This window comes from Strix uralensis, chromosome 1 (assembly GCF_047716275.1).
Source record: "Strix uralensis isolate ZFMK-TIS-50842 chromosome 1, bStrUra1, whole genome shotgun sequence".
NCBI classification, from domain to species: domain Eukaryota; kingdom Metazoa; phylum Chordata; class Aves; order Strigiformes; family Strigidae; genus Strix; species Strix uralensis.
In genome coordinates, this window is record NC_133972.1 from 74,922,569 (window position 1) to 74,949,674 (window position 27,106).

Consider the following 27,106-nt stretch of genomic DNA (forward strand, 5'->3'; position numbering starts at 1 on the left):
ACTTTTCCTCTGACCTGTGAGAATATTTTTCTCACAGCTATTAGTAGTATTTACTTCGGTTTTGAGTTCTAGGCATGTGAGAAGAGTCAGTCTTCTGTCTGAGTGTGCAGGTGGAAGATGCCCTTCGTCAGGTTACACCAAAATCTTCTGTTGTGCAGATGCATTAGAGGGTTAGGTAACTGATAATATCCTGAAGCATACTAGCTGTCCGCTTTAGAGGAGGTTTTGTTGTCATTCAGTAGGTATACCTGCACACTGTCATTGGCACCATGAATGATTAGACATGGAATTAAAAATTATGGGAAATAAAAATGCTAATTGTTGTATCTCTGTGATTTGTTGTCCATCCCTTCCCCCCAGTCCCAGCTGTGACGCTGAGTCACCACATTTGCATGGTCAGTGTTTGGTAAAAATTGAGACAAATTCAATTACTTATGAAGCTGAAAGCTGTTGGTTTCTGGGAAAAGAAAGAAACCATCAAGCACATTTTAAAAAAAAAAGTCTAAAAAACTTACGTGAAAAATTGATAGAGGGTAATGGAGGTTTTATAGCACATCTTTAAGCTGCTATAGATGTGATTTCTGGTAAACTGTAAGCAGTTCTTTATTAGCCCCAGTCCTTTGATTGAAGAAAGTATTTCAGAGTGTCTCCATCTGAATCACTGCCAGGATAATGGTTACAGTGAGTTGGTTATTTGGAAATTCCAGCTAGCTTAAAAAAATCTAACCTGTGAGCCAATATAGCTGACTTATTCGAGAGGCCCTTGATCATATTGCTGTTGATGATGCTAGCAGGTGACTTGTGGAGTTGCTAGTTTGGTCTTAATAGCCAAAGAGTTTGGAGCAGTAGGATGTGACATATGGTATGAAGCTGCAGCTCCTTGTGCTTTGAAATCCAGGGAATGAGTGATGAACATCTTGCTTCCAACTGGGAAGCTCTGCTGTCCACCAGTGGTTTAAAAAGTCACTACTATGTTTTTCTTAAAATGGGCATTGGAGGAAAATAAGAGGAAACTTCCTAAAAGGTAGTAGCTGATATTGCTTGAGTAAGTATCTTAAGAAATGTGTCAAACCATTTGTTTACTTTAGTGATGTTATGTACCTTTTCCAATTGAGGTTTATAAGAATGATCTCAGAAAAAAACAAGTTTATAAACTTTCTATTGTTTTTTACTTCAATTAAACTGTTTAGGGTTGCTGCTGAACCTGCATAGCACTCTATCAGGAATTTCCTAGTAAAGCTAATGTATTCTGGAATTATTTTTCAAGATATGAGTGTATTTAAAAGCTTTCCAAAAAACCTTGCATGACTTTCTTCAGTAGGAACTTCTCTTCCAAGTAGGAATTGGAAGTTTAGAGCTGGTGTTGGAACTCTGGCTAGACAAGCTGATAACGTTGGACTTTGATCACATCTCAAAATTGATTAAAGTGAAAAATATTCAGCTACAAGATATTTTTCAGTTAGATAAGAGGGCATTCTGCACAAGTTCTGAGCCACCTGGACATGAGCTAGCTATGAACTGAACCTGTGTGGCCACCGTTAATGAAAGGGTAAAGCTGTGCAATGACTGGTTTGGCTCAGAGGCAATGTGTTTGCATTATACCAGTACTGTGTACCAGCTATGTAATTTCTGGTTTAGGCAGGCATGTCATCTAAGGTACGAGCTGAGAGTAGGCAGGAAAGATTGTGTAAGATGTGTTTGTGGATTTGTGCCTCTTCAGCTTTTTTTGCTGAGCCGTTGTATTGTGGGTTGCTAAGAGAACTGCTCAGTGTTATCCTCTGCCCCCCACCTTGCAACTTGGTGGAGTTAGCATGTGTAGTCCAGTGGATGAAAGCATGGCTTGGTCCCGCGTGTTTCTGCACTGAGACTGCAGCCTCTTGATATCTTTGAATTTTGTGTAGTGTGTCTGTTGCTGGAGAGACCTTTCATCCATATCCGTGTTTTATAAACCTTACTACGTTCTATGCTTGTGCTGTTTTGTATCTAGACTATTCTGGTTGTGTTTTTCCTCTTCATCCACATTTTTGTATGCTGCTTTTCCTGATATGAAGAGCAAGTGGAAATTTCTTCTGTATATCACTTCAGGCTTATTTCAGTACATAATTTAAACATATGCCTAAGGCTGTAGTTTTCATGAATGTCCTAAGTCAGTCTAGTTCTGCACCATATTTTCACCTCCTCTCTTGCATTTGCATTAGTGAGCACAGGGCTGCACAGTGAGACAGGGCAGAGATCTCACTTGGAACCAATCCCACCAAAAAACTCCAAACTGATTTAATTTACTATGTGGCCATATGGCTGCCAGCATAAGCATAAGAGCATTTAAGGACAAGTTGAAGTACTCTGAGCTGGTGTCTTTAGTTTGGGGGTTTGTCATCTCTGTTCTATTTCTGACAGCACTGGTTGGAGTTGTGTGTGAAAGGTAATGGTGTTTTTGTGTTGGCTTCCTATGCTCTGTGTAGGCTTTCAGTACCTAGGAGAAACACAGGTTTGTTTTTCTTCACACTTCTGTAATGTCTCCAAGAAACATTTGTTTGAGTCTTACCTTGGTCTTGCATGTGTAGCACTGCTGAAGTCAGTAGGGCTTCATCCTGGCACCTTGGTCTGCCAGTTTGCAGGCTCAGTCTGTTTGCCACAAAAGACGGGCTGTGTTTTGACTTCCATGACAAAATGGATGCTTCTCTTCCTTCTGGAACTCAGTGCTGTTAGATTTTTATACCTATAAAGAATCTGACATTTTCCTTTCTTTTTAATATGGGGCTGTATTAGCAATTAAGTAATTACTGGTTAAAAATCTGTGGTGTATCATATAAATATCTTCTGATCTTATTATTCTTAAGTACATTGTGGATTACAAAAAAAATTCAGGTTATAGTAATGATGTACACTGACTTTGTTTCTTTTCTTTTTCTTTGCTCCCTTCCCTGTATGTGAATGGTGTATTCGTACTGCTCATCATCGTTGCTGATTTTTTTTTTTTTTGCCAATCATCTAGAAAACCACCTAAGGTAAGTCTTTTGTCTCTCTTTGCATTTGTACCCGCTTGAAAATGTTGAGCAATGCAGAAGTGTTGGGCATGTTGCTGTAGTATGTGATCAATACAGCTTTGATAAAGGAAAACACATTTGTAGAAAAATCTATTCCTCATACTTATAAGTTAAAGACTTCATAATTCCAAAAGAATATATTTCAATCCAACTGACATGCAGGCAAGGCACATGACTTCTTAAAGCTGTGACCAGGACAAGCCATAATTTTAATGCATTCATAAAAACATTTGAAAGAATAAATAAGTATTGTGTATAAAACATTTAATTGCACATAATTCTGCATAAAAGTTAAAGTACTGTTTTTAAAAGGTGGCAAAATACATTTACTGAGGAAAAAAACCTGTTCTTGTTTGTAAGTTATGGTATTCAGGAATTAATAATTTGGGTATAATTGGCCAAAGTGCACTGGACTTTGCCTAGAAAAGATTCTCTGTGGTGTTTGTAATGCACAGGAAAGGAGGGAGAATAGTGTTATGTACTTACTGGGATAGAGAAGGAGCCTTACTGGGATAACATATACAGTATTGGTACAGGGCTGGAAGCAACAATAGGGTAAAAGGACTGTGTGAACTACATCTTGTCAGCACATGAAAAACACTATTGGTATTTTGCTTCAGCAATTTAATGATAATTCTTTCTGTTGGATGGTACTTTTTACAGCAGAAAGCTGTAGTTAGCTCTGAATGAGGTTCTATTTTACATTCTCTTCAATATGCAGATCTTCAAGAAACACTATGCAAGTCTGATGTGACTTCTGCAGGTGTAGCAGAGCATTCTGTAGGCCTTCTGGGAATAGAAGTTGGAATGGATATTGATCTGTATCTGTTTTATATGGATATCAGTGCACTTTATGGTTCAGACATCTATATTATAAGTGTGTGCATATATATAAAACTTAAACATCTATTGTTTTGATTAATATAAGTGTCAGAAGAAAACAACTTCTCAGTATTATTCCCAATAGGCAGGAAAGAATTGAACAAACTATTTTAACATGAATTTAAATAATCGTATTTGAAAAAACAAACAAAAATATGTAATTTAATGTCACAGCAGGTGAAAATGAATAACACAGATACTAGTTTAAAATGGTATGCTATACTGATTTATTTTTCCCCCCGAATGATAGAATTTCTTAAAATGGACCCAATTTTTTGAAAACATTTAATAAAGTTGTTATTTGAATCCCATTTAATATATCTAATACAAAAGAGTTTGATCATTGTTAAAAAATTTTTAAAAAGCCAAAAGCTGCCTCCTTTCTGTTGGTGAAATTTCACAAAAGCTTTTTTAGAAGAGCCTTCATTTTCTGTAGTACATAATTCATATTCCATTACAGGCAGATAAAGTTATTCTTAACATTATGCAAGAACTTAGTTATGGCCTTGCATTTCTTTGACAAAAACATAACAGCTGCACGCTTGTGCATATATGCCACATTATTGTTAGGTATAGTTAGATGGTCATTAATATCCTTAAATTATAGTGCCAAAACTTATGATGTTGTGTGAAATGTTTATCAGTTTGAGTCAGAAGGGTTTTACAACGCCTGTTTCCACTGATGGTGAGTTTGTAAAGATGTGATATGAAATTTGGATCTTTCGTGATCTGTACAGTTTTTCGGGTGCTGCATGTAGTTGATCTTTAAATGAGGATTTTTTTTTAAGTTAAATTTCATAAATATTGGAAGCTTCTTGATGTTTAATGAGCTAGTTTATTGTCAGCCGTGGATGAACTGTGATCCCAGTTCAACTTGGTAGCTCAGAAGCTGTGGTAGGAAAAGTTATATAAGGATATTAGGGTGTTTTCCTATTTCTACAAACATCTACTACATTAAGCATATTACTAATCTTGGGCTTCTGGTGTAATTTTGTGACAAAGGTAAAACAGCTGTTCTGAGCTGAGATTTGTGAGCTGTGCCCTAGCCCACCTTCAGATTTTCTGTCTCTACTTATTTAGGCCTGTAGTAGGTCTTGTGTTTGTCATACAGTGACCAACTTCTTTTTGTTGTCAGTTCTTTAATGGCTGCCATTTACATTAAACTTACTGGTGTAGGCTTTGTTTGCCATTTTCTAATGTATCTCCTTTATCACTTATCTGCATCAGCAGTTGTAATAGGATGTAGGAACAGCTGCCTTGTGAATGAAAATTTCCCTTCCTCAGTTCTCCCTTGCTTTTCTTTTTAGCAACCAGGCAGCCCTGTAAGTTACCCTACGTATGTCAGACTGACTGCTTCATTGAGATTGATGTGAGTGATATCTGCACCTGTCCAGCGTAGCTTTTTTCTGTAAAAACAAAACGATTAATTTCCCATCTATTGGTCAGATGGAAATGGCTATTAAATGTTAGCTATGCGTTTACTATATTCTATAGCTACATAGACAGTATGTTAGTGATTATGGTCACTTTGGATAATGCATTGCTAAATGCTGGAAGCCCCAGACTCTGTCTAGTCTATACCAAGGATTAGGCTTCAAAACAGCTAATAATGAATGTGAAATTAGACTCCTTTCTAAACTAATTATGTCATTTGGCATAATCTGGCAAGCAGTTAATATTGGATATGGTACTTATTACCTGTAAGTAGTTCACATAAGTATACTCATATGCATAAACCCTTAAAATTATTAATTCTTCAAGCCATTGATTAGGGGCTTTAATAAAAACGAGTTCTGCAGAATACTGTTTTGGTTATTTAAAATATGAATACCCCTTGGCTGTCTTTTCTGATTCTGTGAGAAGTTACTGCTGTGTAGCAGTCAGGCACAATGGCTCTTCTATTTTAAAATCTGCAATCTCATTTTAAACCACGGGTACAGGTGAAATTCAGACAAAACTCCAGATTTTTCACTGATGTGGTGGATGCATGGACCTGCTGTGGAAGCCATAACTTCTAGTTGCCTCCTTAGCAAAACAATAATCAACAGCTGTCTTAAACTGCTGTAGGTGTTTGCTGAAGAAAACTGAATCAAAGCCCCATATGTTTTCTTTACTTAAACTTTGTGGTTACCAGAACAAGTCTTTTGTTTAATTTCTAATAGTTATTAACACTCCGAGTATCATTCTCTCTAACCTAGAAATGGCCTATGTAGCTATTACCTAGGGTAACATGCACACTTATGATGACTCTGGATACAGTAGAACCAGGATCTAGTGCTTCCTGGCTAATTCCTTCTGATAACTTTCCATTTTTATGTTTGTGCTGTAATGTTTGTGAGTTAAAATTCTTACAATTAATAAACAAAGAATACGTACTCAAGCTCATATACTTATTTTTACTATGGACTTCTGATTGTGCAAGATCTGTCCTGGTGAGTCATGTTCCATTACTTGTAGTTCTGTCTGTTACTTGACTGTTTCTAGATGTCCAAAATGTGATGTCCGAGCTTTTTTACAACTGTCATACCACTCAGGCTGAAAATACTGTGCAGTGTCAAACACTGGAATAATAGAGCTGGGAAAAAGCCACCCTTTTGGTCCCTTATTTCCACTCAAAGTGTTTGGTTTAGAAGCTACTACCCTAGTGTGGCAGGTTCTTGGCAGCTTCCTTTTATCTAGCTATCTCTTTTCGATCCTAGGATGAAGTATGACGTATAGAATCTTGCAAAAATAAGAAAATTTTGAGGCTTGTTTGTTAATTTAAAAGCCTGGAGTAATTCTGGTCTGGTTGTGAGAACTGGCCAACACCTGTATGAACTTACGGTCTGCTTGTGGTTGTATGCCAGCATGTGCAGACACTTGAAGTAGGTGTATACCTGTCTTTCATGGTTTTCCCATTTTGCTTACCTTCTGAAAATACGTTAAGCTTCCTGTTACAGTGGCTATGGAATTGACATCAGAGCAGTAGAAAAGCAGAAATACTTGTCCAAATGCTTAGAAGAATAACTGAAAGTTAAGGAAATCCTTAGTGGAGATACAGGTAGCAATTTTAAACTTTGAGTTTCAAAAGAAAAAAAGGCAAATATTTTCTGTTTAATGTTAAAACACCTAAATGGAATAGATTTTTCCAAAAATGTAGTTAAAAACTAATTCACAGAGGGTGCTTGAAGTTTAAAAAGTTCTGTTTGTGTCACAGATACCTCTGTTCAAATGTTTCAATAGTAGTTTTGATACAGTTGGTTGATAGAGTTTTGTTATAAGTTGGTAAAGATTTTTCTTTTCTTCAGAAAGCTAAAAACTCATTTTCAGTGTCCAGTAATGCCCAGTTTGAGTACTGGCTATTGAGTTGGAGAGTTTAGCATTAACAGAACTTTCTGATAGCTTTGATAGTCATATTGACAGGGGCTTTAATACCTTCTTCAGGGAAATGGATCTTGGGGAGAAAAAATGAAAGTTATTATTCTGCATACTTCTATCAAAAGAAAAACTGATACCCACCGTTTTTGTTTTCAAGTAATAATCAGTGAAGATGGGAGAAGGAAGGGAGCACCTTAGATGAGACTTCTAAGGGGTTTTTTCTTCATCATAGCATAGGTTCTGTATCTTGACCCCAAGTATGCTTGCATACTGCTCTTGGACTGCATGTCCCGCTGTTCCTGCACTGGAGGTCAGGAAAATATAAAACTAGCAAATCATCTTCATACAGAAAAGATGATCAAAAGGATCACTCTTCAGATGGGATGCTGTCCTACAGGCATTTCCCATATAATGCCTTCATTATGTATGTGCAAAAGAGCCTCGCTGATTGGGACCAAGTTTCTTGCTCTTGTACGCCTCGTTTCTTATGTTGTTAATTCTTGCATTTGGAATCTGTTTTCCCAAAGGTCTGAGTTGTCCTGAAAATTGCTTTGGGTGCTTCCTTAAATTATTGTTGCTGGGAATGTTCAAGGTTGCTGTTTTGTCATCACCAGTCAAAGTAATTAATTTTTAAATGTTTGCCTGCCTGTTTTAATGAAGAAGGGTGTTTTATGCAGCTGCTCTACATGTTTTGCAGATAGTGCAGGCCCCAGCAATTTCCACTTTTTTGTCTGACACTTTTTTGAGTAATCTTGTTAGTTCTGTTAGAAGAATCTGGCAATTTTCCAGAACAGATTTTATAAGTAGACTTAAGTCAATGTCCTGGCTTTTTATGTTTAGTATGAAAACATACTAAATTGCTATATTTATATTTGTTTTATCTTGAGACAGAATTTTTCTCTTCCTATTGCGTAATAATTTTTTAACTTTTAAAAATCAGTCTGACCAATTTTTACTTTAAAAAAAAAATCCAAATAAAAACTGCTTTTCTACTAGAAACACTTGACTGCAGGTACATGTTCCAGTTTTTAAAGTCTCTTTGCAAGATCAGTGTTTAAATTAGGAGTCACTGAATAATCTTGTCACAATTTTCCATGTTAACCAAGGGGAAAATGTGTAGGACAATAGATTAAATTGGCCTGTGGTACTGCTGTATGGACATTTGAGTCATTACATGTGAGCGTGTGTAGCTGGGTAACCTTTCTCCTGGGCTATGTGATCCACTGCAGATAACAATTTCAAGGGGGAAGAATGGGCGTCTGGTAGATTTGGATCCTTACAATCGTTTGTTTTTTTTTTTTTGTAATTGAACTGTTTACCTAATCTCTTGATGATCAAACAGCATTGTTATCAAGTCCCATGAGGACAATTTCTGTAGAAGTGGAATATGAGAAGAGAAACAGTAGTTCTTGTACTGTAAAAATTAGGAGAAGGGTTAGAGCATTCTTAATGATGACAGAGAGTTCTTTATGCTTAGATTTGAAGACAATAAACAAATGCACAAAAATAATTTTAAATGCCCCTTACTTATGTGGAGGTCTGAAGATAAGGTGGAGTAACTGCTGCGTTTTGCTTGCAATTCAGTGGCAAAACTACATCTTTGACTCAGTCACATCAGAGAACGTCCTGACTCATGAAGTTGTCTCTTTCTATTTGTGCTGCAGTAAGTGACTCAGACCTCCCTGTTATATTATTATTATTATGGGGTTTATTTGTTTGCTTTCTCTTCAGAAGGGAATTCCAGTCTTCTCTCAGGCCATTTGATGTGTTTGCATAAAGTTGGAGGAAAGGGAAGGCAGTGAGGTTACTGTGCTACCTGGTTTTATCCTTCTGAAATATTTGCAGCACCAGACATTTTGGGAAGAGTTAGGTTACAATGTATTGGTAGATTGGCTTGCATGCTAATTCTGCAATAGCAGGGGATCCAAGATGTTCTACATCCCCAAAAGCCAAACCAAAATGTTCCGTCATCTTCCTCACTTCAGGGTTTGTCTCATAGGGAGTTCAGCATTTCTGCTAATAGAGCCTGTGGATCTTGCTCTACATTGACCTGCATGGTTTGTCTCACTAAGGAGATCAGGTGTTGGAAGACTAGGCAAAGAAAATCTTGGCCGAGGCAAAGGTTTAATAAAGAAGGTTGTTTGGCTTTTTCCCCCCACCTCTTGGGACCCCAAAAGAAAAAAATAAATAGAATCTATGTAATTAACTCATCCATGGTCAGTTTACCATGGTAAAATGTTGACAACTTTATATTACCACAAACAGACCTTAACCTGCAGTCTCTCTTGCACAGTGTTAAATGTCTATACCATGATGTTCTCAGATGTGCAGAAAAAGTAACTTGACTCAAATCCCAGTGTGTTAAGTGCTTTTGCAGAACGCTGTTCCAGGTCTACAAGCCCACTGAGCACAATATTGAATCTCATTCAATTTCTACCCAGTTGGAACTCTTGACTGAGGTGATAATTATTAAGTCTTTTTATTAGAGCAGGCTCTGATAGCTTGTTTGTCTAGTAGAGCTACATTTTCTGTTTGTAGTTTTTGAGCTTCCTCTACAGAGATCCAGTTCTGTACTCTTAGTTTAGGCAGGTAATCTGATACTACTTACTTGCTCCTTAAGGCTTGTAAGTAGTAATGCTCTTCTTTGAGCATTAGAAGTCCAACCCATGGTAAAACTTTTGTGCGTCTTGTATTGATGTCTGCTAAATAATCATCTTGCCAAGTTCGGTATGTTGAGTCCCTTTGGTGCTATTTCATTACTGTTGGCAGAAACTTTTGTCAGCATTAGTGCCTGGAGAAGAGTGGAGCTAATTACTAGGTTTTGTCTGTGTTTTGAAGTCTGTGTTAAGGGATACAGTAAGCAGTATTTTGTATTGTGTATAATACAGATAGAAAAGTATTGCAGTTCTGTAACTCTCAAGATTTCCCAAAAGTGTTCCTGCTGATGAAGCCTTTTTACAGTTCTGATTTAGGATCCATAGAAACAGGGGAGCCTAACTGCAATTGAAGTCATGGATTTGTACTGCTTTAAGAGTAGCCAGAGTTCCTAATTTGTCTTTTTATGTGCTTCTACAGGTGTTTGCCTTTGATCACTGCTTCTGGTCCATGGATGAATCAAACACCACAAAATATGCAGGTAAACTATTTTCTATGCATTTAACAGTGTAAATAATTTGAGAACACATGAAAGCTTGGGCTTTTTTGGAGGTGGTTTTTGCATTTTGTACTGTGATGCTCGAGTGACTTCACAGAAGCAGACCTCATTTTTACCGGGATTGAGTCATGTGAGTGCTAGCGCATCAGTTTAGAAAGAATGCAAACTTTAGGGTGCCCGGTACACTGTTCAGGAGGGGTGCTTTTACACTGAAGCTGTAGTGGTCTTCTTTTAACCCCTGGAAGAACCTTTTGTGAGGATTGTTTCTGTCATGTAAAATAAACTTTCAGTTTTGCATCAGAAATTATTTCTGACTAATGCTGGTGATGATTACGTGCATTTTCAATGCTTTGTGTTCCTGTGCACAGTAGAAGAATAAAGCATGTTCTCCTCAGATAGTGTGATTATTTCAAATCTTTCAAGTAATTCCTAGTCTGATTGTTCAGATCCTTAATGTTTCTGAGCAATCAGCTTTCTGACTCTTTCCTCCCAAAAACTAGATAATCCAGGCAAGATTGGAAACCCAGCTGGATTTGTGTATTAGCATATTTGTACTTTACAAAAGGACTTGTTTTGATAGACTTCTGAACACTGGAATTTCAAGGCTGTGATCCATGGAAAGGAGAAAAAAAAAAAATTCAGTTTTAGATACTCATATTATGAAGTTTTGTGGCCCATAAGAAATCTTTAAGGTTGATAAGGTTAGTTAGCTCAAAGTTTGAGATCAGTGGTCTAATAAATGAACTATCATATACTTGTGTTACTTGCTACTGCCATAGCCCCTAGTATCAAATCCCAGATCTTAGGGGTTGCACTTGATCATAGATTCTGCTGTATTTTTTACTTGCCTGAGCAAAGATAGGTTTCTTCAGGAAAAAAGTTCTGTGTGCGTTCATCTTTAGTAACTGTTTGCACTGACCAGGTACACTGCACAGTATTCATAGTTCAGGCTGGTAGAGCCATTGGAGCATGCAGCACCTCTTTTTGTGCCTGAATGCCTCCTTTTTCTTTTAAATGAAGGAGGTGATGGTGCACACCCAGATCTTGGCCCCATGTGCCTCCAGTGTGCAGGTGGGAGCTGCATCTATTGGGTGCACCATGGTACTAACTTACGTGTAGAGAAGACATGGTCTGCTGGATCAAGCACTGGCTGGGTGGACGGTCCCAGAGATTGGTGGTCAATGGAGCTAAATCCAGCTGGCGGCCGCTCACAAGTGGTGATCCTCAGGGCTCCGTGTTGGGACCATTTCTGTTCAACATCTTTATTGATGATCTTGATAAGGACATGGAGTGTATCATCAGTAAATTTGCAGATGACACCAAGTTAAGCGGGAGTGTCGATCTGCATGAAGATAGGGAGGCTCTACAGAGAGACTTGGATAGATTGGATCAGTGGGCCAATGTTAACAGGATGAGCTTCAACAAGGCCAAGTGCCAGGTCCTGCACTTGGGCCACAACAACCCCATGCATCGCTACAGGCTTGGGGAGGTGTGGCTGGAGAGCTGTCAGGAAGAGAAGGATCTGGGGGTTCTAATTGACAAACAGCTGAACATGAGCCAGCAGTGTGCCCAGGTGGCCAAGAAAGCCAACGGCATCCTGGCTTGTATTAGGAATAGTGTGACCAGCAGAAGTAGGGAGGTGATAGTCCCCCTGTACTCTGCACTGGTGAGGCCACACCTGGAGTATTGTGTCCAGTTTTGGGCACCTCAATACGAGAGAGATATCGAGGTGCTGGAGCGAGTGCAGAGGAGGGCAACAAAGCTGGTGAAGGGCCTGGAGAACAGATCCTATGAGGCGTGATTGAAGGAGCTGGGACTGTTTAGTTTGAAGAAGAGAAGGCTGAGGGGAGATCTCATCACTCTCTACAGCTACTGAAAGGACATCGTAGAGAGGTCTCTTCTCACAGGTAATTAGCGATGGAACAAGAGGGAATGGTTTTAAACTCCAACAGGGGAGGTTCAGACCGGACATTAGGAAAAAATTTTTCACAGAAAGAGTGGTCAGACAGTGGAACAGGCTGCCCAGGGAGGTGGTGGAGTCACCATCCCTGGATGTGTTTAAGGGTCGTTTAGACGAGGTGTTGGGGGATATGGTGTAGGGGAGAACTTCGTAGAGTAGGGCTGATGGTTGGACTCGATGATCCCAAGGGTCTTTTCCAACCTGAATGATTCTATGATTCTAAGAGATAGACCAAAGAAACACCCCTAACCAGTTAAACTTGTTTCTGTCTCGGTTTAAGCCATCTCCAGGTGAATTTGGTTGGGTTCTAGATCTATTTATTTCTAATTTGGGTCAAAACTAGATTTTTACAGCTTATTTCAACAGCTACTCTATCAGTCGTTGCTCTCTGCATTACGTTGAATAGATCTATTGTGTATATCATATTATATTAAAGATTTTGTCAACTGATATTGGAAAACCCACAGAATGGTGTGTACCGCAGACAACATCCGTCTGAACTCTGCGTTGACTTATGTGGATAAGTCTTCCCTGTTAGTTTTCGTGTTTTTTAATGTCAACATAATTTGTCTTATCTGAGAACTGAAGTTTTATTACCTGTATGCAGGTGAACTTCTTGTTGGGCTGGACTCTAGAAAGCTGTTACCTGCATCTCTTGAGTTTTCTTACTGGCTGGAAACCTATAAGGTGGTTTTTTTCCCCATTCCAGATAATGTTCCTGCTGGGGAAAAAGAAAATCCCAAAACTGTTTTCCTTGGGTTTTGGTGTTTTGTGTTTTTGTTGGGGTTTGGTTTTTTTTTTTTTTCCAGAAATATGATAAGAATGTGACTTGCATATAAATCAAGACTTGCATATAAAAAAACATTGCTTTCACTGTTTGGTTTTTTTTTTTTTTTTGTATGGTCTTGAAGTTAACTTGTGACTTACAGCCTTCATGTCCTAGGACATAATGAATTTGGCAGAATATCAAAAGAAAAGTTTAAAAAAAAAAGAAGAGAAACAAAACTGTTTCAGGGGAAAATTACTGGGTTATTGGCTTGTTCACTTGCCTGTGCGTGAACTGATCCTGTCCTATACTACAGTAGCATTTCTTGTTTTAGAGCCAACAAACCCAATGCCGAAATGGCAAGATTTCAGTTTTTATATATTTGTAGTATTAAGGTGCCCTAAATATTTTTCACAGCTTGGCCTAAATTACTGTACTAAACAAAAATTACGATAACTGGTTTGAGTTGGGGTTTTTCATAATTCCTTCGCGTTGTGGAACCCCCATTGTCCTAGATGCCTTGCAGATACACATGTTGTCTATGTCCAGAGATCATACCAGAGACTGTTACAGAATTAACAAGCTTAAAGAGTCTGAACAAAGCACCTGACAGCCTGTTTCTGAGCTAAACTGTAATTTCTTGGTGGGATGCTGGGCTACAGAATGGGTGCTGATCCGGAAGCTAGACAGATTCATTAAATACTCCCTGCCCAAAGTAGCTCCATGTGGATGTGCAAGTTTAATGTCATTGGCAAGAACAATGATTAGTTGCACAATTAAAAGGAAACATATATAAAGCTCGAAAGCTAAGTTCAGCATGCTTGTAAATGTAATATATATATATGAGCTTCAAGCCTAAGTAAAATTCTTGAAAGAAAAAAGTTATGTGAGACAGATTTAATTGCTTGAAAACCCTCTTTGTCTGCATCACAGAAATATAGTGGAAGACGTGACAATGCAAGGTTTAACAAGAAATTCTCAAGTACTAGGCTACTCTATCAGTCGTTGCTCTCTGCAAAACCAGAACATGCTTATCTTGCATTACGTTGAATAGATCTATTGTGTATATCATATTATATTAAAGATTTTGTCAACTGATGGCTGGGACACTGGAAAACCCACAGAATGGTGTGCACTACAGACAACATCCGTCTGAACTCTGCGTTGACTTATGTGGATAAGTCTTCCCTGTTAGTCTTTGTGTTTTTTAATGTCAACAAAACCAAAGTTTGTGCTGTCCTTGAAATACTTATTTGTTACAGGATTCTTAAAGCTATCATGCATGGGCTGGTTTTGTTTTTCACTTTGCTAATTGATCTACACCACTACTGGCACTTATTAATATTGTTTGCACAAGAGTGAGATTCTTGTTTGGATAAACTTAATCACATGGGTAACTAGTAACAATTCTCAGCCTGTGGGAGAGCGGGGCTGACCCTGAAATGGGATTAGCTATCTCTTTCTCTTACACTAAACATACTCAGTGAGATATCTTCAGCTTTTTTGGCTGAACATAAGGCTTATTTTCTACATACTAATTTTCTTTCTGAACAACTATTCAGGTAGTATAAGGGATCATACTCCAGTTTGAAAGTTACATTCTCTTTCCAGAAAACACTGGGATTGTTGCTGTTGGTAGCAGAATTGCTTTTTTAGCATTTTTTTTCTCACTGAAGTGCAAATTGGGCTGTAAAATTCTAGAATGATCCAGGACTATCACTAACAGAAATAGTTAAGGTAACCTTCATGTGATGAAAAACATCTAGAGGGCACCTTTGCAGGTGTCCTTTCAGGACTGTATCTCTCATAAAGACAGCAGGGAGTCTGGAGCACAGAAGAGAAGTAAGCTCCTTACAAGACCTTTGTGAAAGTGGTGCTTTGGTTTCAGATACTGCAAGAGGTGGAGGCTCTTTAACAACTTGATATCCCATCTTAGAGAATGCAAGATGCAGAACCCCCTCTGAATTGCTCTTAAGACTGAAAATGAAGTGTTTCTAATCTATGTTAAAAGTGAGTGGATTTTTTGGTTGGTGTTTTTTGGGGGGTTGGTTTTGGGGGTTTTTTTGTAAATCCAACCAGTTAGCAGGTAGAGGGAGGATTACTCTGAATATTGATGCTGTGTGTTTCCAAACATTTTTGGCTGTGTCGTTCCAAGCAAGGAACTGGTTACAAATCTCTGGGTTTCTGCTGATCATCACACGCTATCTCCTGCACCTTTTTTCTGATGATTTAATTCTGAAACACATAGTTGGGTATTTGGTGAGAATATGAACCTCTAGTCGGAAAGAAAAAAAAACCCAAACAATAAAATGAAACCCAAAGATAGGTCAATGAAATAGATTTTTTTTTTTTTTTTTTTTTGAGGAGGGAGAGGAATTTGGTTATAGGACAGAATGACTGTGCCTTGATCTGGAAAAGGGATGAGCTTTGCCTTACAGGCTATGGGAGAGGTGTTTTGAGAGTAAGCAGAATAGCTTATTACCATTTGTTTCTCGATTTGAATGGGTCAAGAGTCAGTTCATGTATAAGGACATACCTGCTTGCCCTGAACAGCTCACAGAGACAAATAACAGCTTGGAATTTTGGTGAAGAGGAGGACATTGAGAAATTCTCAGAGACGAGAACAAAGAATTCTTTTTACAAGCCTAGACAACAGTAAGAGCCTATTGAGGTCTGCCATGAAGTGGATTTTTAAAAGGAAGGAAAGAAACCCTTCAGTTTGGGAAGGATTGAAGAGATGGTATAAATAATTACCTTAGCACTTAGGCAGGTCCATTCTAAGGACCCCATGCTGTATCGACTTGTCTGTGATTTTTTTTGTTTTTCTTAAACACCCTAAGCTGCATCTCATTTGGCCTGAAATCTCAGCTCTGTGTTTCTGCAGGCTGCACTGTCCTGAAAGCCTAACCACCTGACTTTGGGCTAAGCTTTAATTTTATAGGATGTATGCTTGACTACTCATCTTTCACTGACTTTTAAAAGGAAACAAACCAGGCAATTGGCTTAAAGAACTGTATGCTTCTACCCTCATGAGAGATCATAAGTTGTGGATTTTGATCAGACACGAGTGTCTGTTTGTAGTTCTGACTAACATTTAAGCTGTTACATGGGAGAAACCTATTCCTTTCTTACTGTTCCCTTGATGACTTCATTTTTTTTAGAGGAGATTCTAATAGAATGTAGGACTTAATTTTGTGTCACACAGCTGACACCTGACATGCACATTTTGGGGGAAACTTAGTTGTTCAGTATGGTTTTAGCACTTTATGGGTCAGGCACTTAAAATGTAGATGTTGCAGCACCTAATTTGAAGCACTGGAGATGTTTTAGTGAATTAAGGCTTTGAACATTAAAGACTGCAGTACTTTGTCACTATGTAGTGTTAGGCTGCACTAGTTAGATGATGCTAGCTCTTGTGCTTTTAGGTTCTTGTTAAGGTGAACCATAGGCATCTCTCTTCCCATTTTTGAGATATTCTTTTAAAACTATAGGAGAACATTTAATAATTCTGATCTCCACAGAACAAGTTTTATTTTAACTATTAGATCATGGAACCAACTGCAATTTATTGTTGTCAAGATTTGCTTATTAAAAAGTTCTGTGTTAGAGATTAAGCCATAAAGAGACTTGATTTTTCAGTGTTGCACATAGCTAGAACCAAGTAATAACTTGTTATTTTTGCTGTGTAAGGTAGGGGGTTTTAGGAATGGCCCCAATGTGTCATAATGTTGGAGTCGTGACCTGGCTGAATGAATCTGTGCTAATACGAGACAGTTATCCCTGTTTAAGACCGACAAGTTGTGAGCTAGAAATACTAGACACCTAAAAACTAGACACTGAAATTAATTTTTGTTACAGTACATCTTGAATGTGTTTTGTCACTAAATGAGCAGATCTTAGGAAAGGCAGTAACTGTTAACTACCTTTTTAAAAGGGAGTCTTGTAAAGGGGGTGGCCCTTTTTCCTTCCCTCCCTTTTCTTCCCTCTCTTCTCTTTTGTCAGCTGTCACCAGTCTAGCAAGCTTGTGAATGTTTAAACTTTATTTGTAAATAGTTTCATTTTGCAGATTGTGAGAACAGATCCCAGGGTTCCTCTGGAACCCTAGGAACACTGTCAAATCAGTTCTCCCAATTGGAGCTTCAGAAACTGTAAGGGGCTGGTTTGGAGGAAGAGAAGGGGAAAGAACATAGAGATAAAAATATCTCATTCTGAAAATGTGTGTTGTATTCTTGCATGTCAGGGTATGTATTTATCTTCAGATTTTCAGGGACTTTTTATTATCTTACATATTTTCCAAATTTAAATGTTCTATTAATTTAGGTTGGCTCAGAGATCCCAACTTAGATTTTCACATGCAGCTCTGTGGGTAGATAATGTGCAGGTTTTATTTTAGAATTATTAATAATTTAATAGCCACTATTAACATGTACACTGCCATACTTTGCTACCTTTACTTTGTTTTTTATCTTTGCCATTGAAATACATAGCCATTTCAGTGGGTAGAGAACATGTGAAAAAACATTTTAGCTTCAAAGTGCCATACTAAATGCCCTTGATGCGTGGTAATAACACAAGTGTGGCATTTGAAAGTTCCAGGAATATATGTAGGTTAAAAATGTAAACCTGAGAGGAGGATGCGTTTCCTTTTAGCTTTCATGTATGTCACAGGTACCATTTCAGATGCCGAAATCTTCAATATCTTTAGTGAGTTATTGCTAAAACACAAATGTTTATTATCTTGGTTTATGTTTATGGAAGAATGTCAAGAGCATGTCAGAGTGATGGAAAGATTATAGGGTCAGTTTCCTGCTCAAAGTGGCTTTCTGAGAGATTGAGAGTGTTTCATTTGATCTTAGATTATTTTTTTTCCCTCCCTACTGTTGGCATCAAGCTTGTGGTTGCACTTGTCAAAATGCACAGATAGTGTCTGGAAGATATGAAGAGTTACAGATGTCCAGTGAAAGTGGAAAAGGTTTCCATATTGTCTTGAGGTTGCTTTCCAGTATGTCATCAGAACTGGGTGGGCATCCACCAGTGTTTCTCAGGTTTCGATTAACAGAGCATCCCCAACAGTGTGTTAGTAGAGTTTCACACCTTGCAGCGTTAGGGGCACTGCCACATGGGATGTAACTAGAGTTATAGAGCATACCGCAACATTGTCTGATAATCTTTTTCACTGCATGATACCAGGTTAACAGTCTTGTTCCTTGAAGTAAAGGAAACAAGGTTATTTAGACTGTGGTCTGCAAGAAAAATTCACCAGACTTTGCTCCCGTTTCCTCGAAGGGGTAAGCAGACAGGAGATCCTGGCCTGTGAGAACTGGCAGCTTGTATGCTTACCCTGGGCTCCCTGATGGCCTTGGGTATCCTTTCCCCAGCTTGACTGACTGCATATGTGTCAGTCACCTAAGGCTTTCCCATGTTCTGAGCAGAAGATGAGAGAGGGGCTGGGTGTTTCAGTGGCCAGGCTTTAGTTGCCTCTGTAAGAGACTCTGTGGTCTTAGCCAGCTGGAAGATTTGGAATCCCTGTCTTAAAGACAATAAAGGCTGGTGTAGGGGAAGTATTTCTGTTAACTAAATAAATTTAATAATTTTTTTCTGTATTTCTCTCTTTTCTGTAAATGAAGTTAGAATCAAGTTAAAACCCCTCCTTACCTCTTTAAACACTAGGTATCTGTGGAGGAAAAGTCCTATAAATAGTCAAAAGTATTAATTGCAGGAGGTATAGGTTTTAGCAAGCCAAAAATGCAGTAGTGTAGACAATGGAACTGCATTATTTCTTTTGACCGTAAGTGCATGTAGACATAATTCTGTATAATACAGATTTTTGTAATCCATTTGTGAAGACACTAACAAAATTCATGGGGGAAACACTGAGGTTTTGTAATGAAAAATATCAAAATATCATGGATGATATGCTGTTACCTTCAACAGTGCACTGCATCAGCACATAAAGAAAATATCCATAATTAAGGTTTAAGGTCTTGTGTTCTTTTCTCTGAGTGTTCTTAAAAACAAATCTCATTTTATCCCATGATAATTTGACTGGTTACTGTAAACATCACTCTTTAATGACCCATTTGTCTATGTTGGTATTGCTGAGCTCTTAAAAACTGTAATAAAAATACCAGTTTAGAACTAAGCATTAGTGTCTGATTGACTTTCAGTTTATGTTGCATGTTTGAAAATTAAATTTCTTCTGAAAAAAACCCCAAACAGCTTTGCCTCTGAGATTCAGACTGGGTTCTTTCCCTGGTATTTAGCAGTAAGGGATCCTGTAGGTCATCCTATGGTTATCATGACCGTGCACAGTTTTATAACATTTTGGTATCTGCTTTGTTTTATTTCTTGGGAGACATGGAGAAGGTTACTGAGTTATTGCTGGTTAGTACTGGGTAATAAAAGTTTTTTCCTCTTCTGACAAATGGTTTTATTCTTCATTCACAATCATTGCAGAATATATGTGCTTTCCCCCCCCTTAATTATACTCAGATTCAATCTTTGCTTGATTTTGTGTTCTTCCTCATAGTAAGTGGCTCCCTGCCTCTTTGATATTTAGTAACTTCAAAATGGGCCCTCAGGATTTGGTTGGAAAGCAAATTTTTGTGTACTGTACATTCTTATTAAAATCTTCCACTAATACATTTTCTTCATGCATTCTTCAGTAGTTCAGCATTCTCTATAGCTATTTCCAGGTTGTTGAAAAGTGCTCTTTTGACATAGATATTACAAAATGATGAAATGATCCTAAGTTGAATGAGAAGTGAATGAATGTACATGGGGAAGGAGATGGAGTTTTTCCAGAGTACAGCAGATTCTTCTCTGGTTCCAATTCCTGTATTCAGCATATCTGAACTGTGTTAATCCAAGGACCAGTGACACTTTGGAATTTTAGAAATTCCAACTGGAAGGATACACAAAGACCATTTGATAGGGCATCACCGCACTAGTTTTTCCTTTACAGAAGAGAAATTAGGTTAAAGTTAAAAGAAAATAAAAGTAATGTGGTGGTACTTAGTCCTATTTACATACCTGTAAATCATTCCACAATCATTCCGCAGGTTCTTCTGCAGGAATTTTGTGGGCTACCGGTTACTCAAGGACCATGGAGTGTAAATATTCTCATGCAATGTATAAATATATAGCTAGATTTTTTTTATGCCAGTATGTTCCATTTTGAGAACTATGGAAGTCACTATTGCATCCACTGTACAAAATAATTTCTTGTAACTGATAACTTCTGACACTAACTTACCAAAATGATGCAGCTGATCACAGCTGTTCAGAAAGCCAGCAGGTAGTGAATGTAAATTTTAAACTAAACACCATAAGGTGTATAAATACTGTCCTTAGCTTGGCTCTGCTTGTTTTGAGTCTATACACAGCTGGTGTAATTATCTACTCAGAACTCAGCAGAGAGCCCACTGATCCTCTTTGTAGTGTACAAATTCTGGGCTTTCCTATCAAAAAAACCCAAACCCCAACCACTATTCCTGTTTTCATCTTCTACGTGTAAAACATTGAAGCACATCTAAAAATCTGCCTAGCACAGGGAGACACTTTTCAGACTATGAAATTCCACAGCTGATGTTTCAAACTATGGATTTGGCAGAATATATCCTCAAACAGCTCTGTGGAAGTCTTGCAGCCTCCTTATATGCATTTCCTCCTTGAATGTCATCGGAATGCTTTTATCTTGGTTCCAGCATCACCTTGCCACAGGGTGAATCATAATAGCTTATGGTGAAACTTGAGGCCAGTTCCCAAGAGAACTACTACTAACTAATTCTAGCATGGTATTTGTTGTACCTCTAATATCCTAGTTCACTGGTGGGTTTCATTGCAATTCTGTTACAGAACTCTTTTGGGTATAGTTTGTGATTAAAGAATGTATATTAATTGCAAAATTTACGCTTCAATAATACAAAATGTAGACTTCTGCGTTATTTTTTAGCCATTCAACTTATATGACACTGTTAGAAGAACTGCTCCCTTCACAGGAAAATCAGCACTATATTTAAACACAGAGGTAGCTCTTACACTAGTTTCAGGCAGCAGTTTTGAACTTGTCACTCAGTTGTATGTGAAATCTTTTGTTTGTTCACCAGTGTGCTCAATAGTAAAAAATCAATTTGAGAACTTTTTTTTTCTTGTTCTCAGTAAATTTTGCTCTGCTATTCAACTTACAAGAAACTTAAAAATAATTATTTTCTAGGTCAAGAAGTGGTGTTCAAGTGCCTTGGAGAAGGAATTCTTGAAAAGGCCTTTCAGGGATATAATGCTTGTATTTTTGCCTATGGACAGACAGGTGAGTCTCCTGTGCTAAAGGGGAAGAACAAAACATAAATATTAAGCTAGATAATATTTTAAAATTGTAATTTGAAATATCATAATGTTAAATGTCAAACATTTAGCACAGCCACTAACAATGTAAAGTTCTTAAAAGCAGATCTGTAAATATGTTCTTAGTTACTACCTGTTGGGGCCACTTTCAAAGCATGAAAGGAGTAGTTCATACGGGAGGCTCATTCAGTCTTTCGTGTTTGAGTGTGTTCAGAGGGTTCCCAAGTAATGGCCCTGCTGAAGGAAGCCTATAAGATCATTTCTTTTTTTGTTTACCTGTACCTTGTAGTCCAAAGAGCAAGCTATTTGTCTGGAATAGCATGTCATATTGTTCTGATATATGCTTCTGGGGGAGTAAAAAGAGAATTAAAACATGTGCTTCATGAACAAATGACTAGCTCAGAAACTACATTCTAAAGCATTTTCTTCTCCTTTTTTCCTTTAGGTTCAGGAAAATCGTTTTCAATGATGGGCAATGCAGAGCAGCTGGGTCTGATCCCACGGCTCTGTTGTGCTTTATTTCAGAGAATCTCTGTGGAAGAAAATGAATCTCATACTTTTAAAGTGGAAGTGTCCTATATGGAAATCTACAATGAGAAAGTCAGAGATCTGCTTGACCCGAAAGGGTGAGTAGCTTGACTCTCCCCTACAGCCTTCCTTATTTTTGTCTGAAACTGTAAAAGTAGATATCACTTTTGGAAGTCTCTGAGAAGGTTTTTTCAGAATGTGTGTTTATATGACTTCTTTAGAAAGGATTAGGTACCAAACACCAGAAAGAAGAGAATATCCACGTAAAGCTCGTATGTAAAGTAGTAACTGGTGTGGATCAATTTAAATATTAGGATACTGTCATAACAATGCAAACAAACACTGTATGAAGTAGTTTAGCACCAGAAAGTAAGACTATGCACAAATAAGTTCTGGGGTATTTTTGCCATATGATCCAGACTGTATTCAGGTAACAATTTATGTCAGATAGGAGTTTGAAGCATATTTACAACTTGGTTCTTGAACTTTTTGAATGTGGAAGAGTAACACCTCAGAATATAGTCATGGCACTCTTCTGTTTTGTCTACATGAAAATACTTGTTAGGCTCTCTGGCTTGGAGATGTCTAGACAAGGTAGTTTGATAGGGTTTTTTCCACCCAGCATTGATATGTGGTATTTATTTTGATTCTTGAACGTAATTGGACTGTATGAACAAGTATGCAAGTTAAAAAGGTAGATTTGAGACTTACTTGACACATGACAATAAGGTGTGGAAAATGCAAGAATTGAAGCTTTAACAAACTGCTGGGGGGAAGGGGGAGAACTTTTGTCTTCCTTTTTTGTCAGCATTCTTCCTGCCAAATAAGGCATTTCAGGTTTTGTTCCAGCTGCAAATACTGGGGTGGGAGGATGCATTAAAATAATTCATGTATATAGATTAAAACCAGTTAGATTAATTTGAATCTTTATTATTAATTTTAGTTAAAAACAATTCTGGAAGACTTTTTTCCTCCTGTTACAATTGAAAGACATAAATTGACTATATAGAAGTTTCTTATTTCATACTATAATTTTTGATTTCCAATAAAGTTCACACTAGTGGGTTGTGCATAAAGTCTGCTTTATTCCGTAGGAGTCGACAGTCCCTTAAGGTTCGAGAGCACAAAGTGTTGGGACCATATGTAGATGGCCTGTCTCAGCTGGCTGTTACAAACTTTGAGGTAAATGTAAACCATAACAAGTTTATAAATATCACCGATGTACATAAGCAGTAGGAATCTTCTATGAGATAAACTAATCCAGACATTTTGGTTTGTGAATGTTTATGATATCTGGCAATCGCAAAGATCTTCTCTATTGCTCCAGGAGTATTTATGTCATGTAAAAGCATTGGATTTGCCTTTATGTTGGTTAAAAATATAATGGTGGTATCTATTTTGCAGTTTTCAATGCATATAGTATACACCAAGAACACAGTGTTTCCTTGACATGGGAAATAATGAGGCTTCCAAAATAAGAATATTAGTCTTCCAGCATGAATTCCTTTGATTTTGTTGTTGAATATGACCTCTTATTTTATACAGGTGTATTGCATGACGAGCTACAATGTGGCTTATATAATTCATAATTTAAATCATGACAGCATCTGAGCCTACTTGAGTTACCAAAACACATCGAAATAAATCCGTATTGTAGAAGCTAATGAACTACTTATAGCTACAATGGAAATAATTAAACCGGTGCAGTTGTATGAATTGCGTAGGCCTTTCTTTTTATGAGGAAGCTGATTTGGAAATGTTTTTTTAAAAAATGTTCGTTCTTTTTGTAGTATTGTGTGGGAACCATTTTGCTTTTTTATGGGGATTTTTGTATTTCCAAAGCATCTGTACATATTATAGAGTTAGAAAAACTGCTTTTGCGGCTTTTGCAGTGAATTGTGTACTTTGAAAACATACCTTTGTTCAAATTCTAGGAAATTTTGTTCATGCTTAGTTTTTGGCTGATGGCTTTCATTAAACTGTCTTGGAAGACTCAGCAACCACATATATTGGACTTGACATAGTTGTCTTTGTTTTTACATATGTGGGAAGGTACAGGCTCCAAGTGAGGTAACCCTTTGAGCCAATTAAATGAAGACAGTACCTAGTCCAGTTCAGTAAAGAGTTGCATTGTGTTCACTTATGTAAGTAGATCTCTGTTGGCCTGATTGCTGGCATTAAACAGTATGATTTGTAATGTGGACGTTGCCAACATGTTTCACCAGCAAATAAGGAGGAAGCGCATTGACTAGTTGCTGGGCTTCTAAGCGCACCACTTAAAACAGAGATGTGATTTGACGTTGTCCTGCGGAATTACCCTCTGTACCAATACATCTCACAATGTGTAAAGAATTTTTTTCAGTACTTCTACCTTTCCTTCTTCCTCTCTCCCACACGTACACACCCTTCCATCTAGATGGGGATTTTGTTCAGCAAGCACAATGCTTGCTTTTATCCTAGCATCACTTCTTACTCTTTTTGCTCTAGGATATTGAGTCACTCATGTCGGAGGGGAACAAATCACGAACAGTTGCTGCAACGAACATGAATGAAGAAAGCAGCCGCTCTCATGCTGTATTCAATATTATAGTGACTCAGACACTTTATGACCTGCATTCTGGTGTATGTATTTCTGTTGATTAATTTATGAAGTTATGGTGAATTCTTCTTCCTTCCTCTTCCACATACATTACCTGTTTAGCTGTGCTTCTACCTTTAATGCCATGGGGTCCAGTAATCAAAGTAATATTGGCAAGACCATAAGATTGAGAGAACCGTGGAAAAGTGAGGAAGCACACCAGATAAAGCAAACATTTGGATCACTTTTTAAGATATATTGCCACCATGAAACCTGTCTTAAGTCTTAACTTTTGCTGAAGTTGATATGTTTTAATGGTCTTCTATATGAGTAAGGTTATTGATGCTACTACACAGCTGATTCTGGTTCCTTAGTGCTTCAGCCCTTGACTATAAGATACATGAATGACTCTTAAAGAGCTGTAAAAACTCTGGCAATTCCTTCTTCTCTCAAACCTTGAATTTGATACTTTAATCCACGTTATTATGAAGAACAGTGTTTCATGGTGCCAGTGTCAGACGTGTTAGCACGTTGTGCTGGTGTTTCTTAGCTGTTGTTCTCCCATGTCCCATCTGTGCAGAATTCTGGGGAGAAGGTCAGCAAGGTCAGCCTGGTGGATTTGGCTGGGAGTGAGAGAGTGTCCAAAACGGGAGCTGCAGGAGAACGTCTGAAGGAAGGCAGCAACATAAACAAGTAAGACATTGGCATACGCGGGTTGCAAAGCTTAATGTTGTCAGAACCACTGTTGTTTCCTTGACCACCTCTTGGTGTGCTTGTCACAAGTCAGTTCAAATGGTAGACCTCGTCAGAAGCAGTTCAGTATGGTTCTTTCAGCTGCTCTGTGCTAAACACCATGTGTTTCCTTCAGTTGGCACAGGGACCCTGATTCATACTTGACTCAGATGAGGGCTATATGAATTTTATCTGGAAAAAGTGACAGCAGCGCTCTTTAATTAAGCATATACCTTTTGTGATTCATTTATACACCCTGTCCCCAGGCTTATGTGTTTGTCTCCTCATCTAGTCAAGGAAGAATGCAAAGTTGCAGAGTTGAATGGCTTTGTTCCAGCATGTATTAAAATATGTAAGAGTATAACTCACAGTTTAAAAACAGGAGATCAGAATGAAGCTGTGTTAGTTTAGCGTTGCCTTGGGCATTTGTACTCAAGCAATGACAAGTTTCAAGGCACTTTTTTACTGTAATTACTGCGTTATTGCCCAAAAGCAAGAATTTAGCACACTATTACTGCTGTCTTAAATGTACTAATTTTCCTGGGAAAGAAAGAGTTTAACTGTTACATTAAAAGCTACTGCTTTTTCAATTTAATTTTAAAATGTTACAAAATGCTTTGGTATTTTAAGTTAACAATGGCAGCACAAAGTGTGTTTGAACAGCATTCATACTTAAAATTATTTTAAATTATCTCTTTTTATAGTTTGAACATCTTTGCTCTTTCTAGCTTAATTTCTAATCTACTTTGTGTTTAATGCATTGTATTGGTAGCCATGCTGGCGTAGTCCTTGTGAAACAAAATGATGTGGCTCTGTTTGCCTAATGGCAGGTATTGTACCTTTGCCCCACAGGTTACTAGTTAAATTCAGATTGGTTTTATTAGAAAATGTATTTGTATTTTGCATAAACAAAGGTGAAATTAAATGTTCCTTTCTAATTCTTGGGGAAGAATTCAAATGCCAGCTCTCCATCAGCTATCGACAAATTGCAAGTGTAACTATAGATACAGAAAGACAGCCTTTCTTGTTCTGTCAGGATGTTTACTCAGTGTTAAACTTTTATGGTAGTAAAAGTTTTACTGCATGTAGAGGAAGGTTGTTTTGCCCATGCTGAACCTCTTTGATAATATAGGACTTCAGATGCAAGTACCAAACTTTTCTGTAAAAGATATTTTTTAAAAGAAAAAGTGAACAGCTCTGCATTTTCCTATCAGCTGAATTCTTATATGGTATAAATCTGTATTGGTCCATTTATTAAGCATTCTCTATGTGAAATCTCTTTTGGAACTGGTAGGCAAAAGAGAATTCTTAGTGCTGTGCTTGGTGTCTTCTGTAGATTTTTTTGCTGCTACTTGGAGCTTTTATGAAGTCTGACTTTTACTGGAAGCCTCAAAATTGGTATACATGTTTTACCAGACTAGTTCTTCAGAGAACATTGTGCATGGTCGTCTTTTGGGTGTGATGTACCTTACTTATTAGGGAAAGGCAATAATCTTTTCTGGAGTGATACAGTATATTTAAACCATATACTTTGCTATGTCAGCTCGTTTTTAAAATATTTTTTATTCTTTTATGAAAAAGCAGTAACATTTGTTGGTAGCATGTGTTATGTTTAATGAGATCAAAAATGGAGCTGCTGGCAAATAAACTTGCTGCTTGTGCTATGTTTTATTGCCATGAAAAAGAATGTGAAAATAATGTACCTGTTTATGTACTTACAAGGCAGGGAAAATGTACACTCAGCTGTGCATATCAAAAC

General features: G+C 37.7%; 1 protein-coding gene across 5 annotated transcripts in view; it reads left to right on the forward strand.

Moving 5' to 3' along the window:
* KIF13A (kinesin family member 13A) overlaps positions 1-27,106 on the forward strand; it is a 115,477-nt gene that overhangs the window by 38,595 nt on the left and 49,776 nt on the right. For 4 of the 5 annotated variants that reach the window (XM_074871054.1, XM_074871034.1, XM_074871018.1 and 1 more), the window contains exons 3-9: positions 2,996-3,008; positions 10,362-10,422; positions 21,382-21,474; positions 21,955-22,135; positions 23,132-23,219; positions 24,525-24,659; positions 25,196-25,308. In XM_074871054.1, the coding sequence (XP_074727155.1) occupies positions 2,996-3,008; positions 10,362-10,422; positions 21,382-21,474; positions 21,955-22,135; positions 23,132-23,219; positions 24,525-24,659; positions 25,196-25,308 (684 nt within the window). The remainder of the gene's footprint in view (positions 1-2,995; positions 3,009-10,361; positions 10,423-21,381; positions 21,475-21,954; positions 22,136-23,131; positions 23,220-24,524; positions 24,660-25,195; positions 25,309-27,106) is intronic. The other variant, XM_074871043.1, reaches the window with a different exon arrangement.